The sequence below is a fragment of the Bactrocera dorsalis genome, chromosome 2 (genome assembly GCF_023373825.1).
Source record: "Bactrocera dorsalis isolate Fly_Bdor chromosome 2, ASM2337382v1, whole genome shotgun sequence".
In the NCBI taxonomy this organism is placed as follows: domain Eukaryota; kingdom Metazoa; phylum Arthropoda; class Insecta; order Diptera; family Tephritidae; genus Bactrocera; species Bactrocera dorsalis.
In genome coordinates this window covers 71,969,865-71,988,105 of record NC_064304.1, presented here as the reverse complement: position 1 = coordinate 71,988,105, position 18,241 = coordinate 71,969,865, and the positions used below count along the sequence as shown (strand labels likewise).

The window sequence follows — 18,241 nt, the reverse complement described above, 5'->3', positions numbered from 1 at the left end:
TTAGATAATTTTGGGTGGTTTATGTAAACGGCTGTGAACATGTCCCGGAAGGACGGCCATTGTTCATAACCACCATGAAAAATTTCAGTGTCACAGGCGGGCACCTTGAGGTGGATGCCTGAACTCGCCTCTTGGATTTGCACTTGTGGCAGCTCTACTCTCGGTTGTGGAGTAGGTGCAATTGCTTTAATTAATCTCAATTGATCGGAGATCATAGCTCTCGTTTCCTCGTACTGGTCTAAGCAGTGTTCATATTTGGAGTATGCTGAAGATTTGAAATTTTCAGGTAGATCTGATTCGTCAGATTCTACAATTGCGTCATACGCAGCTTGGAGACGTGTCCAGAAATTGCTTAGATTTTCTTTTTTGATTTCTAATACCGATTCAGAGTTATCTTGAATCGGTGAAGATGAAAATCGAGTGCAGTATCGAATTAGGCTGTCACTCTCAGCAATAAACTTAGTATAGGAAATATCTTTCATCTTTTTTTGCTTTGTAGCACCTTGCTTCGAGCGTGTAGCATCAGCAGGTGTACATGGGCTCTTTTCTTCTGAAATCATTTTTTGTACTTTTAAATATTGTGTTAATTTAGATTCCTTAGAATCTCCGTTCATTTAGATAATGTGATAATATTGAAATATACAGGGTAGGCCATTTAAAGTTGTATATATGAGAAAAGAAAAATTCTCTCAGTGTATTTTTGATAACAATAAGTACGCGTGAAATCTTTAAGATAAAAAGGTTTTTTTTTTTTTGTTGTATACGCAATGTATCAAATAGCGAACGCGTATTTCTTTTTACTTATTCCCGGTGCTTATGTATTTAGCTACTAGTTTGTTCTTGTTTTTGTTTTTTATTTTAATGCTTCGTACTCGTTAGCAAATACTTGCGTATACGAGCGATAATGCAAAAAGGAGAAAAAGGTTGATGACCTCTGTATATAAGTTTGCACAATATGTGCGTGTTTATGTGCATACGTAAGATGCAAAAAATTGATTTTTTGTTTTGTTTTGTTTGCAATCCTGCTTGCTTGTGCTTTAACAAGAACAAGGGGTATTGCTGGACAGGTGCCGATTTGGTCTTTGAATATAAGCAAGTGTGTGTAAATACTTGAAAATGGCAATACGTATTTAATTGCTTTTTCTTTCTACCAACGTTTAAAATTTTTTGTTTGATTTGTCCGTGATTAATTTTTTTTTTTTTTTTTTTTTAAATAACAAATATTAAAATTTTTATAATAAATTAAAATTTCGCATTTGCCGCTTTATTTTTCCGGAATTTTGTAAATATTGTAAAATTTTAATTTAATTTAGTACCCTGTGTACGTTGTATATGCCGGCATAGGCAAATTGTATGCCGTATGTAGATATGTATGTATGTAAATAATATTTGCCGTACGGATATCGCGGGAATGGAAAATCGTGAAGTGCAGGTATGCACTTTTGGTTGATTGTAGTTTTGCTGATTATACATACATGTGGGTGTATGTCGCATTAATTTCGTTTCTCACTTTGTTTCGGACATATGAAAGGTATGTATGTACATATGAAAGTGGTTACTAATTTGGCATATATGTATGTATGTTTGGTTTTGTTATTTTTTTTACTTTCTCTTTTTAAATTTCGCAAATGCCCTAGCTTACTTTTTGCGCAATCCTGCTTATACTGGTTTTAGTATAAGGGGTATTGCCGGAAAATTTTGTCAAGTGAATACTTGAAATTTTGTTTTTTGATTTTTTTTTGTTTTTTTTTTTAATGTTGTGTGTTTGGATACACAAATGTAAGCTTAAGTAGGCCTTTTAACAGATATGTATATGCCGGTATATATAACCATATATATATATAGTTATATATACATACTAGCTGACCCGGCGAACTTCGCCCCGCCCAATTTTTATTTTTTTTTGGAAGTCATAGACCCGTATAACGTTACCACAAATAATATAAACTTCAAACAACGCATTTTCATTTAATGTTTTTAATGTTTGTAGCGCCATCTACTGTAACATACCGCACTTACTCAATACCGTTGTTAGCGCCACCAATTGGTGGATAGCTCTTTGCTAATAATAAACAAATAATTTGCAATAAATAAATAATGCGACTATAAGGGAAGTTATAAACTATCCTATCTTTCAAGTTGGACCAAACTGCACACAGTGTTAAAAATTTCATTAAAATCGGTTCAGTAGTTTAGGAGTCCATCGCAAACAAACAACGTGACACGTGATTTTTATATATTAAGATATGTCATACTATATACCGTTCATACATATATTGAATGTACATATATAATGTACCAAACTGTTTTCGGTTTCCCGGAAATCAACCGTAAGTTCGGACAGTTTGGTAGCAACCGTTCTATTAAAATTTACAGGATCGTATACAGTTTTAGAGAGATCAACTGTAAATATTAGCATACATATATGCAAATAAGTATAAATTGTTTAAAATAATAAATGGAGTTGATACACTCACTTGGTGCCGCTTCAAGGGAGTTTGAGGGCTTTATATATAGTGTTGAATGGGGAAGTGGGAGTAGTTTGCCACTGCGTCCAATTTGGTTCCTCTCTGTTTCCTTTCCTTTTGGTTGCTTGTTCCGCAGGTTTCAGTTTCTCTTCGTTGGTTGGCTTTCCCCCGTTGGTTTGATTTCCTTCGTTGGTTTGATTTCCTTCGTTGGTTGGCTGTTCTTTTTATTATTATTATTTTTATAATTATTTATTTTGGTGTTTTTAATTTCACGTTTATTTTGGTTTTTCACAGGAAATTAGATTTTTTTTTTTTTTTTTTTAAAAACACATTTTTAAATATATGTTAAGTTCGCGCCCGTGGGGATTTTTTTTCTTTTGTTTTTTGATAAATAATATTTCGCGCCCGGTGTTTGTTTTTTTTTTTTTGTTTTAAGCACTGCTTTGTATGTATATGTATATTTAAATGTATTTTGCTTTGTTTTTTTTTTTTGTTGATTTTGATTTGGGTGTCACACAACGGAACTGTGTCCGTTTTTCAAACCGTTTTTTTTTTTTTTTTTTTTTATATAGATGTATATGTCACCTCACGGAACTTTTGTTTTTTTTTTTTTGAAAAATTTTTTTTGTATGTGTATATATGTATATTTATATGTCACCGCACCTTTTAGTTTTTGGATATTTGTACATGTCACTTTTTAATTCTTTTGCCGCTTGAATCTTTCTTTTTTCTATATTTTTTTTTTTTTTCCAAATAGTGCCTTTCTTTACGGCTCGAAGGACCAATGTTTAAGGCAGCATTGTCCAAATCACCTTTTATCTTTTAGCTCACTTACCACTTTCACTTTTACTTTCAAATAAAACCACTCGGTTAAGGGATAAAAGTAATCAATCAGTTTTAATGATATTTTAATGTATTTACACGGTAAATCGAGGCTCTTTGAACAAGATTGCCGGAATAAGGTGCAATTAACAAGCAAACGTTAATGTTAATTATTGAAATGTGCGGATGAGCGAAAAAGGCGCGAGGTCAAGCGGCGATGCGTAAGGTCCGTGTTTTAGTCAAAACGAGACTGAAGTAAAAACTTTTTAGTTGACCCTTTTGACAGTTGTGGTATGTGTGTGGATATCCTCTCGCGTGTGGGTAGTGGAATGTAGGTTCTGTGTGTGTGGTGTATTGGTGGTGTGTTCGTGTAGTGGCATTAGGGGGGGGCGGCTTATCTCATTTAGCTACGTAGTCCTTATTTCGTTTGCCATGGTCGTCATCAAAAAGGGGGGTCTCTCATCCGAGGCTGTTGTTGTTTTTTCATTGGGGGTGTTTTTTACGTGGCGGGTCCCAAACCCAGCGCACAACCCTATGCAGGGGATGTTTCGCCTTCTCACTTTAGCTCGCCTTCAAACGGATGTTCTTAGGCTACCCAGAGGATACTTGGTCAAAGACCGGAAGTCGTGAGCTGCTTGAGTCACATGTAAAAGAATCGTTTCTGGCCACTCCCAAGTGAATGGCAATCAGAGAACTTTCCTCACTTGCGTGAACTTCTACACATGACTCCATCCTCGTTTCGTTTCTTTATATGAATTAAAAAATATATATATAAGTTCGAATTTCCGCTAGGGACATTATTTATCAGTGTAAAACTTTCATAAATATAAATTTCGAAATTTCCAGAACGGAAGCGAGCGAACCATTGTTGGGCTACACTAACTGATACAGCATCGTCTCCATAAACTTCGCAAATTTCATTGGTGGCTTGCGTGGTATTCTCGTTTTTTTTTATACAAAAAAATTCAAAATATAGTGAATTTCTTCATTATTTTCACTAATTTTTGAACAGACGTAACTTTTTTTTAACTTCCCTGAATTTAGTTTTTTTTGGTTAAATGACACCCCAATAGCCATACACTAATTATAATTATTCATTTTAATCTAGTTAAATTTAGGTCGAATATATCAAACAAAAAATGAACTATCTTATTTCAATTAGTTGGTAATAATTTGTAATATTATATAACATTTTTATGTGGCTAAATGTATTAAGTGAATAAGAAAATGTTTAAATGTTTAGTCTTACTTACATTTTAAATATTTCGTCGTATAATGGAAATCGCGTTTTATGATGAACAGACGTTTTATATATTGGCATATTGACAAATCTGTTAGTCGGATAAAAATTAATCTTAACAAAAGAATCACATGATCCATTTTGATCCATAGGTACCAAGTTTCTCCCATTCAAAATGTGAAGCTGAAATATCATTAAATAATTTAACAAACTCAAAACAATTATTCACATGAAATTTAACTATTATTTACCACTAATCCAGTTTGTGTAAAGTTGGTTTTTATTGTGAGTTGACCAAATTCCGACCTTGAAATTCCTTGTTGACATCCCAACAATTCCAAATAATACTGATGAATTAAATCAGAGGTCTCATAAGCATGTAAGTCCAACGCCTTTTCAACTTCTCTCAATACTTCAATATCTGATGTTACTACGTTTCCAATCTTAAAACAAGATGTCATCACTGATAATGTTTGTTTTAAATTTTGGAAAAAAGATGGTGGCCGACGTTTCTAAGGTAGAAAAATTGTGTTTGATTTTTCATACAAAACAATAACCAAATAATCAAAACAAGAAAGGACGGGCTAAGGGGTACAACCAAACATTTTATACTCTTGCAACTTGCAAGAAGCAAAACCAGGGAAATAGTTAAAGATGTAAAATCAATAATATATGTATGTAGAGTAAAGTCAGCCGGATGTTTGAAAATCCTGATATTAGTTATATAGGGGCTGACCTAGTTTTCACTCAAATTTATTTGCATATTTTAGGCACAAAGATGCACAGGTATGTGTATGGAGGCTAAGGGAAGTATTGGTCCGATTCAATCCATTTTTGACATACAGACATACCATTATAAGAGAAGGAATTTCCCTTAATTTCAGTTATATTAGTATATCACACATGACCCGACATTTTAGATCAAAAGTCAACAATAAGTACCGGGGTCTAAATATTCGGTACCTAGGGGCTTTAACAGTTTTTATTGGTTTTAAACATATTTTAGTCATAAGGTGGCACACAGTGAATTTTTCATGCAAAGTTTTATCCCGTTATATTAATTGTTCTTGATTTGTGTACCGAAAATTTAACGAATCAAGTGGATTTTAAAATTGTACTGTATGGGAAAGGGCGTGATTGTTGTCCAATTTCGTCCATTTTCACAATGTAACATAAGACAAAAACCTTACCACTTAAAATTTTCAAGTTGATGTGCATATTTGGCATGTTATTTACCAGAAATATTAAAAATGTAAAACAGAACACCTTCAGCTACATGTAGACAAAATCATTTGGAAGTTAGTGAGCTTTATAAAACTGATATTTTTAATTTTCTTTATAAATTTTTGTTTACTTTTATATTTGTTTAATTGAAACACGACATTTAATCGCTTTATTATTTTAAAAATAATAAAATCTGCCGATTTTGTATAACCACAGAAAAACTACTTTGTGTTTTGCACATTAAACGTAATAAATTAAAAATTATAATTATATTTAGACAATATAATTTAGTTTACTTATGCTTACTAAAAACATAAAATTGAAAAAATCACAACGAACGAGAAATTGCGAAAAAAATTAAGAAAGTATAGTGTGTGATGTAAGCGGATTGCCACAAACTAAATTTTGTCGAAAACAGTTGGTCGGGTCTCGAGATATGGGATTTAACCAAAAAGTAGGCGGTACTACCTCCTTCGTCCAATTTTCACACCGCCTCTGGGGTATTTAGTTATTGATTAATCGCGCTTTTAGTAGTTTTTAACAATACCGTTATATGGGGAGTGAGCGGGGTATTTTCCGATTTCATCCATTTCCACACTGTCGGCAGAAGATCTAATACTATTTGTACCCATTTGGTTGTTGTAGCTTAAGTGGTTTAGGAGATATGTACAGAGGGCGGGGTCACCTTCACAGGTGACCATTGATACTGCAATCTTCTGTACCAAATTACAACTTTATATCTTAACTAAGTGCTTAGTTTTCACCTAATGGGACATAGTGGGCGCGGCAGTGGTTCGATCACGCCCACCTACGAACTCGAAATTTTTGTACTAAGGAACCTACGTACCAAGTGTGTCGAGATATCCCAATTTTTACTCAAGTTACAGCTTGCACGGACGAACAGACAGTCAACCGGATTTCAACTTTTCTCGTCATCCTGATTTTTTATATATTATATATGTATATACAACCCTATATCTATCTCGTTTAGATTTAGGCGATACGTACAACCTTTAGGTGAACAAAACTATAATACACTGTAGCAACTGGTTGCAAGAGTATAAAAAGGTAAAATCAAATGAGTTCCGAGGGTATTGAAGATAGACAATCGTGTATTTTAGTGAAGTGTCATCATCCTCTATTGTATACAAAGAAGAGAATAGAGAAATGACAAATAGAAGACAAGCAATAATAAGATAATCAAAAATAGGTAAAATCAAATGAGTTCCAAGGATATTGGAGATAGTTAATAGAATAGCCATTTTAATGAAGTGTCATCATACTTTATTGTACGAATTCCACTCGATAACCTTTTTTGTTGCTTTTGCAAGTAATTTTTGTGACAAGTGGAATGGCGAAACGAAATTAGCTAATATTCTAATTAAATAATCGTGGAAAAAAGTTGATTAGTGATTTGTACATACAAATTAACATGGAAATATCAATTTTTGCTTAATAAAGTAATAATATTAAAACGATTGTCCTCTTCACAATGTGTAAGAAATAAAAGGAGTGCGGATATCAGTAGTGACCATCACTTTTTGTTATCAGAACTAAAGTTAAAATAACAATTTATCAAAAAAAAAGTTGGCACAGCTAAGACGAAATTACGATGATTCTAATTCTAAGACCGCTTTTGTAAAAATTGTTGGTGTTAGTTGATCCACCCAGTTTAGAGATGGTCAATGGCATTTAGCTATAAAATCGCTTACGGCTGGTAAGATTGCAAGTGTGGATAAGATACCTGAAGAATGTTTAAAGCGTAGTTAATGCGTTTCAGAAAAGTTGTGTTAATTACATATAAAGCAGTTATGAAAATGCAACTCGCAAGGTCCTTCACGATGCTCACAAAGACCTTTTTTACATGCAGTTGAGTGAGACAGGGATGCGTCTTATTGTAATTATTATTATTATTCATTACGGCTTAATTACGGACAGCTTAACAATTTGAGTACCTATAAGGAGATGGCTATATACGCACGAAAATTGATAACAGAGTTCATAAAGCCAAATTTAGTTTTGCTAAGCTATCGAATGTTTGGAAGAGACATGTAGAATATTAAGCTTAAAATATTTGTCTGCGTGAGTCTTACCTTTTGTATGTTTGTGAAACTTGGTTACTGGAGTTACTATAAGTAAACTTCAAGCATTTGTTTATTGCTGCCTTGGAAGGATAATGAAGGTGAAAATTCAACGATCACATATGAATATTTACAAACCATCGTAATATTGAAAAGCCGATTATAAGGTGCAAGTATTGATGGTTTGAACCTTGAAGATTAATTTAATTTAGAGATAATACTTTATAAATTATGGATTTCGTAGTGACGGACCGATTTTGATTTTGCGCCTATATGATAACGATATTTCATATAAGTCTTGAAATTCAATTTCTTTATAGAAATTAGGGTGCATCTCGATATATCCAATAAGTTTTATATGCAAGAAAAAGAAGTTTCGAAAAATTTCGAAAAGAGTGGTTATACATATCTGTTCATGATTTTAGCAAATAAGAAGCCGATGGGAATAAAAAAGTTATATAATGCCAATCGAGAGGTTTAATGAAATCTGTTTAAGGACAAAAGTGCCATCCAACAAATATTTCGGTAATTGAACTATAATCAAGCAGTGTTCCACGAGTTCACCAAACTTCAAAAAATTGTACCCTATGTAATTAAATTCGCAACAATAAACTAAAAAAACTCATTGATTAGTTTAAACAACAAATACCTTTGGTTTGTACATTTAAAATGTATGAGTTAATAGAAATTATCAGTAGTAAAAGTAACCTGAAGATAGTACTTCTTCTTCTTAATTGGCGTAGACACCGCTAAAGCAATTATAGCGAAGATACCAACAGTGCGTCAGTCGCTTCTTCTTTTCGCAACGGGACGAATCCAGCTCCTTCTCCACCTGGTCTTTCCAACGCAGTGCAGGTCTTTCTCCTCCTCTGCTTCGGCGGGTACAGCGTCGAATACTTTCAGAGCTGGAGTGTTTTCGTTCATTCGTACAACATGACCTAGCCAGCGTAGCCACTGTCTTTTAATTCGCTGAACTACATATGTCAATGTCGTCATATATCTCATACAGCTCATCGTTCCATCGAATGCGATATTCGCCGTGGCCTACGCGCAAAGGACCGTAAATCTTTCGTAGAACTTTTCTCGAAAACTTGTAACGTCAACTCATCAGTTGCTGTCATCGTCCAAGCCTCTGCACCATATAGCAGGACGGGAATTATGAATGACTGAATGGTACAGTGGAGCATTTATTGACTATTCAATCGAGGTTGGTAATCATAATTTATTGGACTGTGCAGATGTTGGATTAAATTCAAGGATCTTTTCAAACTTTGAAACCAAATTTTCGTTAGCAAGACTTTTCCCAATGGATGTAATAACCTAACCTAATATGTAGTATTTGATATAGGAATTGTATATCGAATGGGTACACTCAAAAAAATATGTAAATTTAAATATTTGAAGAGACACTCATATCACATAACATAGATAACATACAAATTGCAGTTAAAAACAACCAAAAGAATACAAACATGCACATACATATTCTATTCATCTACTTAAGACAGATTTAAAAAATATATACGAGTATAAACACAAGAAATACCAAAAACAAATCAAATAAATTCTCAGTTATTGCAAACTTTTATTTTTATTATTATAATTAATTAATAATTTCGAAGTTGTCGATAATTTCGTCTATCTTGGAACCAGCATTAACAGCGATAACAATGGTAGCCTTGAAATCCAACGCAGAATAACTCCTTCCAACAGGTGCTACTTTGGACTGAGTAGGTAATTTAGAAGTAAAATCCTCTCTCGACGAACAAAAACCAAACTCTATAAGTCACTCATTTTTTTTGTCCTGTGATATGGTGCAGAGGCATGGACGATGACAACATCTGATGAGTCGGCCTTAAAGTTTTTGAGAAAATGTTCTGCGAAAAATTTATGGTCCTTTACACGTTGGCCACACTTTAAGTTAGAGAGACTTCGAGTTGTGGATGTAAATTCGTAAAGAATTTGACTTCTATTGCCAAATCTAGAGTATGAGTTCATACGAATTTCCTTCCATAACTCAAAGTGTTTTTTAGCATTATGGTGATTCGGGTAAGGGAAATTTAACTGTATTAGGTTTCACCGTAGGTTGGTACCAAGGTTCAAATATTTGAAAAACTTTCAGAGGCGAAAAGAAAGGTGGAATCTTTGTGAGCTCTCACATTAAAAAATTGTGGATTATAATATTTTTCCAAAGAATCTAAGCAAAGAGAAAAAAAGCCTGGAACAGTTTCATGGCAGCGAAATACGATGGCAGCAGATTGAATACGAATTTTGAAAGTTTCATTCGAAAATAATGCGACTGGTAAAACGAAAAGCGTGCTATCGCGATTGCGGTGATAATACAATTGAGTGCTTACGGAGTAAATTAGATGTAACGTAAAAATGTTTTTACAACAAATGGGAGTTTCATTAAATTAAAGGAGGAGAGAGGAGGAAAAATTAAAAAAAATATATTTTTGTTTTCAAATATTATTATTATGATCCTTTAAGATCATTTTGGAATATGATCAAGTATTTCTCATATAATTGCGGATTAACCGTGACGCCTCTTTTGTTTACGTTTTCAACTTTAAATTCGTTTTTCTGAAACCATATTTTTAAAATCGCAAGACACAATAACTCAAAAAGCTGTTTTCTTACCGATCGATGTTCATGAAAATTTACACATATTATATTTTTACTATTATCTTCCATATGAATGAACACATACATATTTGAAAATTTGCTTAAAAAATTTTTTCGAAGAAGAAACTGTCGCAAAATTCGATACACATGCCATGCAGACAGCTGTTAAAGAAAAATTCCGGAATAGTCTTCAATGCGCGTTCACATTTAAAGTCTTTAATTGACACATAACGGATTCCCCGAAACGGTCGTTAAAGTTTGCTGAATAGCCAGAAGTCACACTAGGTCAGGCGAATACATGATATTGTTTGAGAATTTCACCTTTGCCGGCCTTCGATATTCGGCCGATTGATCTTCTGTTTCAGTGTCGTAAGCATAGATCCAAGATTCTACGACAGTATTAGCACGTTTTATGACATCCTGGTAGCCGGAAAGCACTGTTTCACAAACATTAACGCGACCTTACTTTTCGAAAAAATTTGGTGATTTTGGAACCAATCATTCTTTCGGTTTTCTTACGCCCAAATGACCTTTCAAAATAGTTTTTAATGATACTTCCGATATTCCAACGATGCCAATAAGATCTCTGACTCTTAATCGTCGATTCTCAAGCACCAATTCTCGCCAACGCCATTTACTATACATATGTACTTCAGAAAGACGCGCGTATACAAAACCCTAATTACTATTGTGATGTGACATTTGGCACAGATGTTACTGACAGTCATACAAACAAAAGAAAAAACTATTTCGAGGAATGGATTTCCTCCCGAAATTTAAATTAAAAAGTCTTACATATTTGCCCACAGTAGGATACGGCGCTTAATTGTGTCAGCTTTGGTTGCCACCTCTGCCACTCGTATCTTGCCATCTGGCCCTTCTGCAGATTGTATTTCGGGTGCAGCTCCTGAAGGCTCATCAGATAAGTTTTGGATCACTGCAGCCACTGCTGGTGGCAGTGCTTACAGAGAACAACTGTCGTTGGGGACCTGGCATCCACTTTGGTTGAGAGTGTGCGAACGACCAGACATGGCGAACTTCCCCATCGTTTCCCATAATTCGCCAAATATCAGCGCCTTGTGTGGTATAACCTTGGTTACTTTTTTACGGGTGGTCGACCGCGTATTTTTGAAGTCGTATATATTGGACCACAAAAATTCTCCCCACATATAAGAAAGGGTCGCTTGAAGTCTTTCTAATTGCATATTTCCCATTTTTTTGGTTTGCAAATTAGGCTTGTAAAGAAAGCAGTCTGTACAGTTTCTTACGGTTCTACTGCATGCTTCTCTGTCATTAATCAGCAGTAGGCGTTTTCGAAAAGCGCAACCAACGCTTTTACCCCTGCATGGTGAGTTTTCAAGTATTGCGAGGAGCGAATTTTTATTTAGATGGGAAGATAAAAATGGATTAAAAGGAATGTTGATAAAATATTGCTTTTTTAAGGGAAACAAACAAGGAAGGCTTAAGTTCGGGTGCAACCGAACATTTTATACTCTCGCAACTTACAAGGATCAAAGCTAGGAAAATACTTTATGGTGTAAAACGTCAATCTGAGGATCGGAATTCAAGCAATATATACATATACTACATATAACTCCTATATGGCGGGTAAGTCAAGTTTTCGCTCAAATTTATCTGTTTTAGGCACAAAGATACTCTATTATAAGTAAATTGGGTATATGGGGGCTAATGGATGTATTGATCTGATTGAACCCTTTTTTGATGTACAGACATATCATTGTCAAAGAAGAATTATCCCTGAATTTCAATTATATATCTCAAAGATTAACCAATATTTTCTAACAAAAGTCAACTATAGTTACTGGTGTCTAAATATTCGGTATTTAGGGGCTTGTACCGGTTTTGTACAATTTTTGGTTATAAGGTGGCACACACTAAAGGCATTATTCGTTCAAAGTTTAATCCCGTTATATTAATTGATTCTTGATTTGTGTACTGGAAACTGAACGAATGAATTTAAAATTGAGCTATATGGGAAGTAGGCGTAGTTATTGTCTGATTTCGCTCATTTTCACAACGCGACATAGGAATATGTAGAAATCGGTCAGTTAGGTCCTTTGTACTAAGAACTTGCATACCAAGTTTCATCAAGATATCTCAATTTTTGCACAAGTTACAGCTTGCATGGACGGACAGACAGACAGTCAACCGAATTTCAACTTTTCTCGTCACCCTGATCACTTACATATATATGTCTAACCCTATAACTATCTCGATTAGTTTTAGGTGATACGTACAACCGTTAGGTGAACAAAAATATAATACTCTGTTGCAAGAGTATAAAAATACAATTGAAGCAAAAACTTGGCTTGATGACAAGGAAAATCAACCAACAAGAATTGGTATCTTCAGAGTGCCTGTCATTTATAAGAACGGTTGAACCGATTTGACTGAAAATTAGTGGGGAGGTAGCTTAGAAGCAGAGTAAGGACATATCTTATATATTTATGTTAAACTGTAATAAAATTCATAAATACCAAAATTATATTTCAAATCATAGGCATTTGTTCAAAATTCATGTAAGAATCATTTGAAAATTTTAGTAATTCAAAAATAGAAAGAAATACATAAGTAAAAATTTTCATACGTACATGCTTAGTATATGGGTTATACTGATTGCGCTTTTGAAGCAGGCAGTTTTTTTGGACAAACCCGTCAGATTTATTTAAAACTCAACAAAAAATGGCATTGACATTTTCGGCGTCAAGGCATTGCGGATACTTTGCTAGATTATGGGTAAAGGGCGCAAATGCACTCACAACAAAAACGCGATATCTGGCATAAAAATATAGCGGAATAATTGGAGTGTTGATTAAAAGGTCTGTTATAATTTGAAATATACAGATATCTTTTCGAAGCATTGCACAAAGCAATGCAATATTTAAACGGGAACGTTGAAGTATATGCGTACAATTTTAAACTGATCTGACTGATGAACTTATTGCTAAATATTGGGAATGGTAGAATAGAAGTGCAACCAAATACGTAGTGCAAGGGATTAAAACTAGCTCAGTAATCATTCGATAAATAATATACCACGTGCATCCCAAAAGACTCATGCCATAACCATTGCCAGCCGATTTTTTGTCTTTCCACGCTTGAAATCGGTTGATTTCACTGGTGCACAGCCCCCAAAAACCAATGCTTTATTAACACACGAAATGCTATTTGATACATTTTGCGCTTCACCCAAATGCTATATCTCCTAAACTAATAGAAATCATATACATAGATGGTATTAGTAGTACTATATATGTATCAGCCACAGTAAAAAGTGGACGGGTCCCCTAGTAATGTATAAATAAAGATTCAATATTATTGTTTCGATCCAAGGCACAGTTATACTAGTAGATAAATTGAGACAGAATTCAACAATGATCGAAATAAATAGATGTACGAAAGAAAATTATAATACAATTATTAGCTAGATAAGCTACGCCCCCTCAACGCACAATCAAAACCGACTTCCCGACAACAAGAGGCCGTTCTTCCTTTTTTGGTTGCGAACAATCAACATATTGTCGTCGCAGCATTACGTTTTTTTACCAAAATTTGCATTCAAAATTTTTACTTCGAGTGCTTGTATGGAAAATCTTTTCATTTGACGAGATACGTTCCAGAAATTAGATATGGGCCCTTATTTGAGGCAATGATGAAACCTACGAAGAAATTGTCAGAACGAACCATATAGCATATAGCTAGTATAAAAACTAACCGATCAAAATCAAGGTCTCGTAAGGAATATTTTACATTTGTGAAGCATATTGTGGCTTCCTTTCAACCGAAGTTAAACTTTTTTCATGTTTTATAAACTAAAAATACATTTTATAAACAAATATTTTTTGTTGAATGTGGGACTATTATTTCTCCGTTTTTTTAGTTAATAATGTTATTTTTATAATGAAATATCTTTCTTAGTATAAATTTAAAAGGTACCTACTTTGATAAATATTCCTATTTTCATTATTAGGCCAAAAATATATATAGCAGCCCTCGTATTCGGTATCTAGAAGCTTGAACAGTTTTTTTATAGTTTTTATCATATTAGCGCTGAGAAAATTTATTTGTTTTGGCTTTATTACTTTAGGCGATACGTATTTTAATGTATTAGAGGGCCATGCGCACTTTTTAAACACATTGTACCCACATGTCCTTAGCTAATGCGATCCCCTGTGCTAGATTACATCCATTTACGAACTCGTAATTTTGTTTGTACTAAGGAATTGAGATATCTTAATTTTTACTCAAGTTTCAGCTTGCACGGATGGACGGATGGACGGATGTACGGACAGACAGATAGTCACTCGGATTTCAATTTTCCTCGTCATCTTGATCATTTGTTTTATATGATACCTACAACCGTTAGGTGACAAAACTATTATATAAAACAGGTTTCAAGAGTATACATAAGTATTTAATGAGGAAATCATTTGCCATTCAAAAAAATTCCAAAAATAAGTACGGTATCAATAAATACGAAATACTCTTGTTGAAGTCATTTAATTTTAATTAAAAAATCTTGTTATCGTCGCTTTATTAATTTTATTGATAGTAAAGCTCTTACTTAACCCTTCTGTAACCTTACGGTCATAGTGACCCTCTAATGTTTTTTTTTATACTTGATAAAAGACAAAAAATTGTGGTATTTCTTTTACGAATTCCTGCGTATTTATTTTTTAACAGGTTATAAAATAATGTGGCACAAGGACTAGAGCCAGAACAGAAAATATAATTCGTCGACACCCCGAGGTTAAAGCATATGCTGTGCACTGAATATCAAATATAGAAGGACCATTTGACCTATCCCTGACACCGAAACAAAAAATATTTTAGAGTTCACCAACATCGAGGGCGATAAAAAAAATTAGAGATAAATATAATCATTTGGTGGGCATTGTGAGAAATAATAAGCACTTTTGGCCGGATTGTGGCACTAATCAAGAGTTAAGACGATTACCAGTACTAAGCAGTCGTTATTTCTTCGATGGACAACTTAAAAAGTATAAAATGGTTACTGTATTGAACACTTTGCATCATAACAAAAACACTATTGAAAACCATTCATAGAAGTTGCTGGAAATGATCGATTTTTATAATTCTATAAAATCTGGAGTAGACACATTTGATCAATTAGTAGAAACAAATATGTACGTGCAAGAGAAAAACTACTCGTTGGCCCTTAGCTATTTTCTCGATTATTGTGGATGTCTCGGCTGTAAATGCCTACGTTTTATGGGCCGATACCCACCCTAATTGGAACGCGTAAAAACATATAAGCGTAGGCTTTTCTCGAATATCTTGGACAAGACCTTGTTCAGGATGAAATAACTCGTAGAAAAAAAATATTAGCTGACAACTAGCTAATATTGTCCGGGCAATACAGAAGCACTTCGGCGGGTGTTTCTCCAAAAAAGAGAAAAGCAAATCAGCGAGCCACCTACACAGTTTGCCCGATCTTATTTTCCCATAAAACATACTATCACTCCACTATTTGCAAGAAGGGTATCCTAACAACGTACAACAGTAGCAGTTTTTACATTATGTTGCCCTGGTCATACGCAATAAATAAAACAAGTATACAGGAAGTTATCTTCATTTATAATCAACAAATCTAAGAAATGTTAACAACAAAATAAAATTATAATCAATAAAACTATGAAATGTTAAAAACAAACTTAATTTGTAGTCAGCAAAATTAGAAAAAAACTTAAATTTTAAGGCTTTTATAGGATACTCTAACAAAGCACTTACTAGTTTATTCCGTGACATTTATATCACAATTTTATTCCTTCACTAAATTCATTGCTGAGAGTTACTGTTTAATACGATACTGCACTCGATCTTTCATCCGATTTAAGACAATTCTGAATCGGTATTAGAAATCAAAAAATAAATTCTTGACAACTATCGGTTCTATGGACACAAAATTTTCCCATAGAAAGCTGGGAAGTCATCGCTCGTATTTCGGAAAAAATGTCTAACGCGGCAAATCATGAAAGATATTTTAACTACCCAATGCGAAATTGTAAAAAGTGTTGACAAAAAAACTAGTCAGAACGAAACGTAAAAATTACCAACTAAAACTTTTTCAAAAAACAAACATTCACATCCAAACAGCACAAATAAACATCATCCGAACTATTTACAGGAGGACATAAGCTCAAATCTCTCGAGAGATTCAAAAAATTAAATATTATCGATCGAAACAATTTTGTAAAAACAAAAAGTCTTTACACCAACTGTTTGCCACATATGCATACGCTTAAATATTGCGAGAGAAAATTCAATTGCGTTTATTGTCATAAAGGACATCATTCAATGTTACATATAAAAAGTTTTTCCAGCTCACTCTCTTGCAGCATAAACATAAAGAGGGTTTTGTTGCAAAAGCAAATCCCGAAAATTGTCCAGAAGCCCCACCCAAATTTCACCCCCAAGCGGATATGAGACTCAAAGAAGAAATTATAGTCCTACCATATGAATGGCAAGCATTGGCAAAAGGTTTCACGCCTAAAGCTGACAGATCTCAACTGCAACACTCTCGCCAAAGAAAAATAATTCAACATCCATTAATCGAAGAAATCGTGAATGAATAACAATCAAATTTGGCGTCTTATTAATTTTTATAGAAGGTTATGTACTTACTTAGTTTATTGATAAATTTTAACTGCTTCAACGAAAATTATATTAAAATCATCCTTAAATGAGACTTATGTATAAACTTAACTGAAGTTGCTAAATTTAATATAATGAGTTGGAAAACGTATTAATAATATAAAATGTAGACAGAAGTCTAGGCCAATTTCAAAGTGGCAAACCACATAATTTCCAAGGAAACTTTTCCATTTAATTTCATTAAATATTACGAGCAATATCAACGGTTTAAGGGGTTAGGGGTAGGTAGAATTTTCAAAAAATTAACTAAATTTTTTTGCATTTTCGTTAAGTGTAATATCTTAAAAATATTCCCTGAAAATTTCATGTTGATCCAATAATTAGTTTTTGAGTTATTCGACAAATAATAAAGAGAGCTCGGGCACTTCAAAGCGCTAGTGTGAAACTTTAAACGCGTTTTTCTCAAAACTATGTTTTTTGAATCGATGACAACTGTAACTCGAAAACCGTTCAGTAGATTTTAATGAAATTTATACAGCTTTTAGAATGCATAATAAACTCGGGCCTGGTAGAAGGATTTTTATTTTTTCGAATATTTCGATTTATTAAGACCAATTAACTGTTGATTTTTTCGCAAAAATTTAGAAAAAAAATTCCTGAGGCCGCCATTTTGTTAATTTTGAAAAAAAAAAATCCTTCGATCAAGCCCAGGATTATCTATTTATAAAACTAATTTTTTTTTGTCCGATTGATTTTAGATGAATCTCCAAGGTCTTATAGTTGTCACCGCAAGTACCTTTTTATGGAACTGGGTCAACACAATTAACTATAACTTTGGAAATATTTTTTTTTTTTAATTTTCGTGACTTCAAGTCAACACATCATATTACTACTTTTGTAAAATAACATGATTTAATAGCAAAAAAGAAATACTGAAAACTCATTTTTTCGTGCCTCTGACTACCCCAAACCCCTTAAAGTCAGGTGGAAAGTCGAAAATCATTATACAATATGCGGTAAAGGTTCAGGAGAGCGGCTTTTCCGAAAACGTGCACCAATTTTCACGGGAAATGTCTTAAAATTCGTGTTTTTAATTCCAATTTACGAATATATATGGCGCGTTATCTATTTTTCTGTTTTTTTGC

At 33.6% G+C, this 18,241-nt stretch overlaps 1 protein-coding gene across 10 annotated transcripts in view; it reads right to left on the bottom strand.

Moving 5' to 3' along the window:
* LOC105232869 (protein unc-13 homolog 4B) overlaps nt 1-18,241 on the bottom strand; it is a 153,860-nt gene that overhangs the window by 32,671 nt on the left and 102,948 nt on the right. For all 10 annotated transcript variants that reach the window (XM_049449863.1, XM_049449861.1, XM_049449862.1 and 7 more), the window contains 2 exons: nt 4,782-5,042; nt 4,544-4,713 (listed from right to left, as the gene is read on the bottom strand). In XM_049449863.1, coding sequence (XP_049305820.1) covers nt 4,544-4,713; nt 4,782-5,042 — 431 coding nt within the window. The remainder of the gene's footprint in view (nt 1-4,543; nt 4,714-4,781; nt 5,043-18,241) is intronic.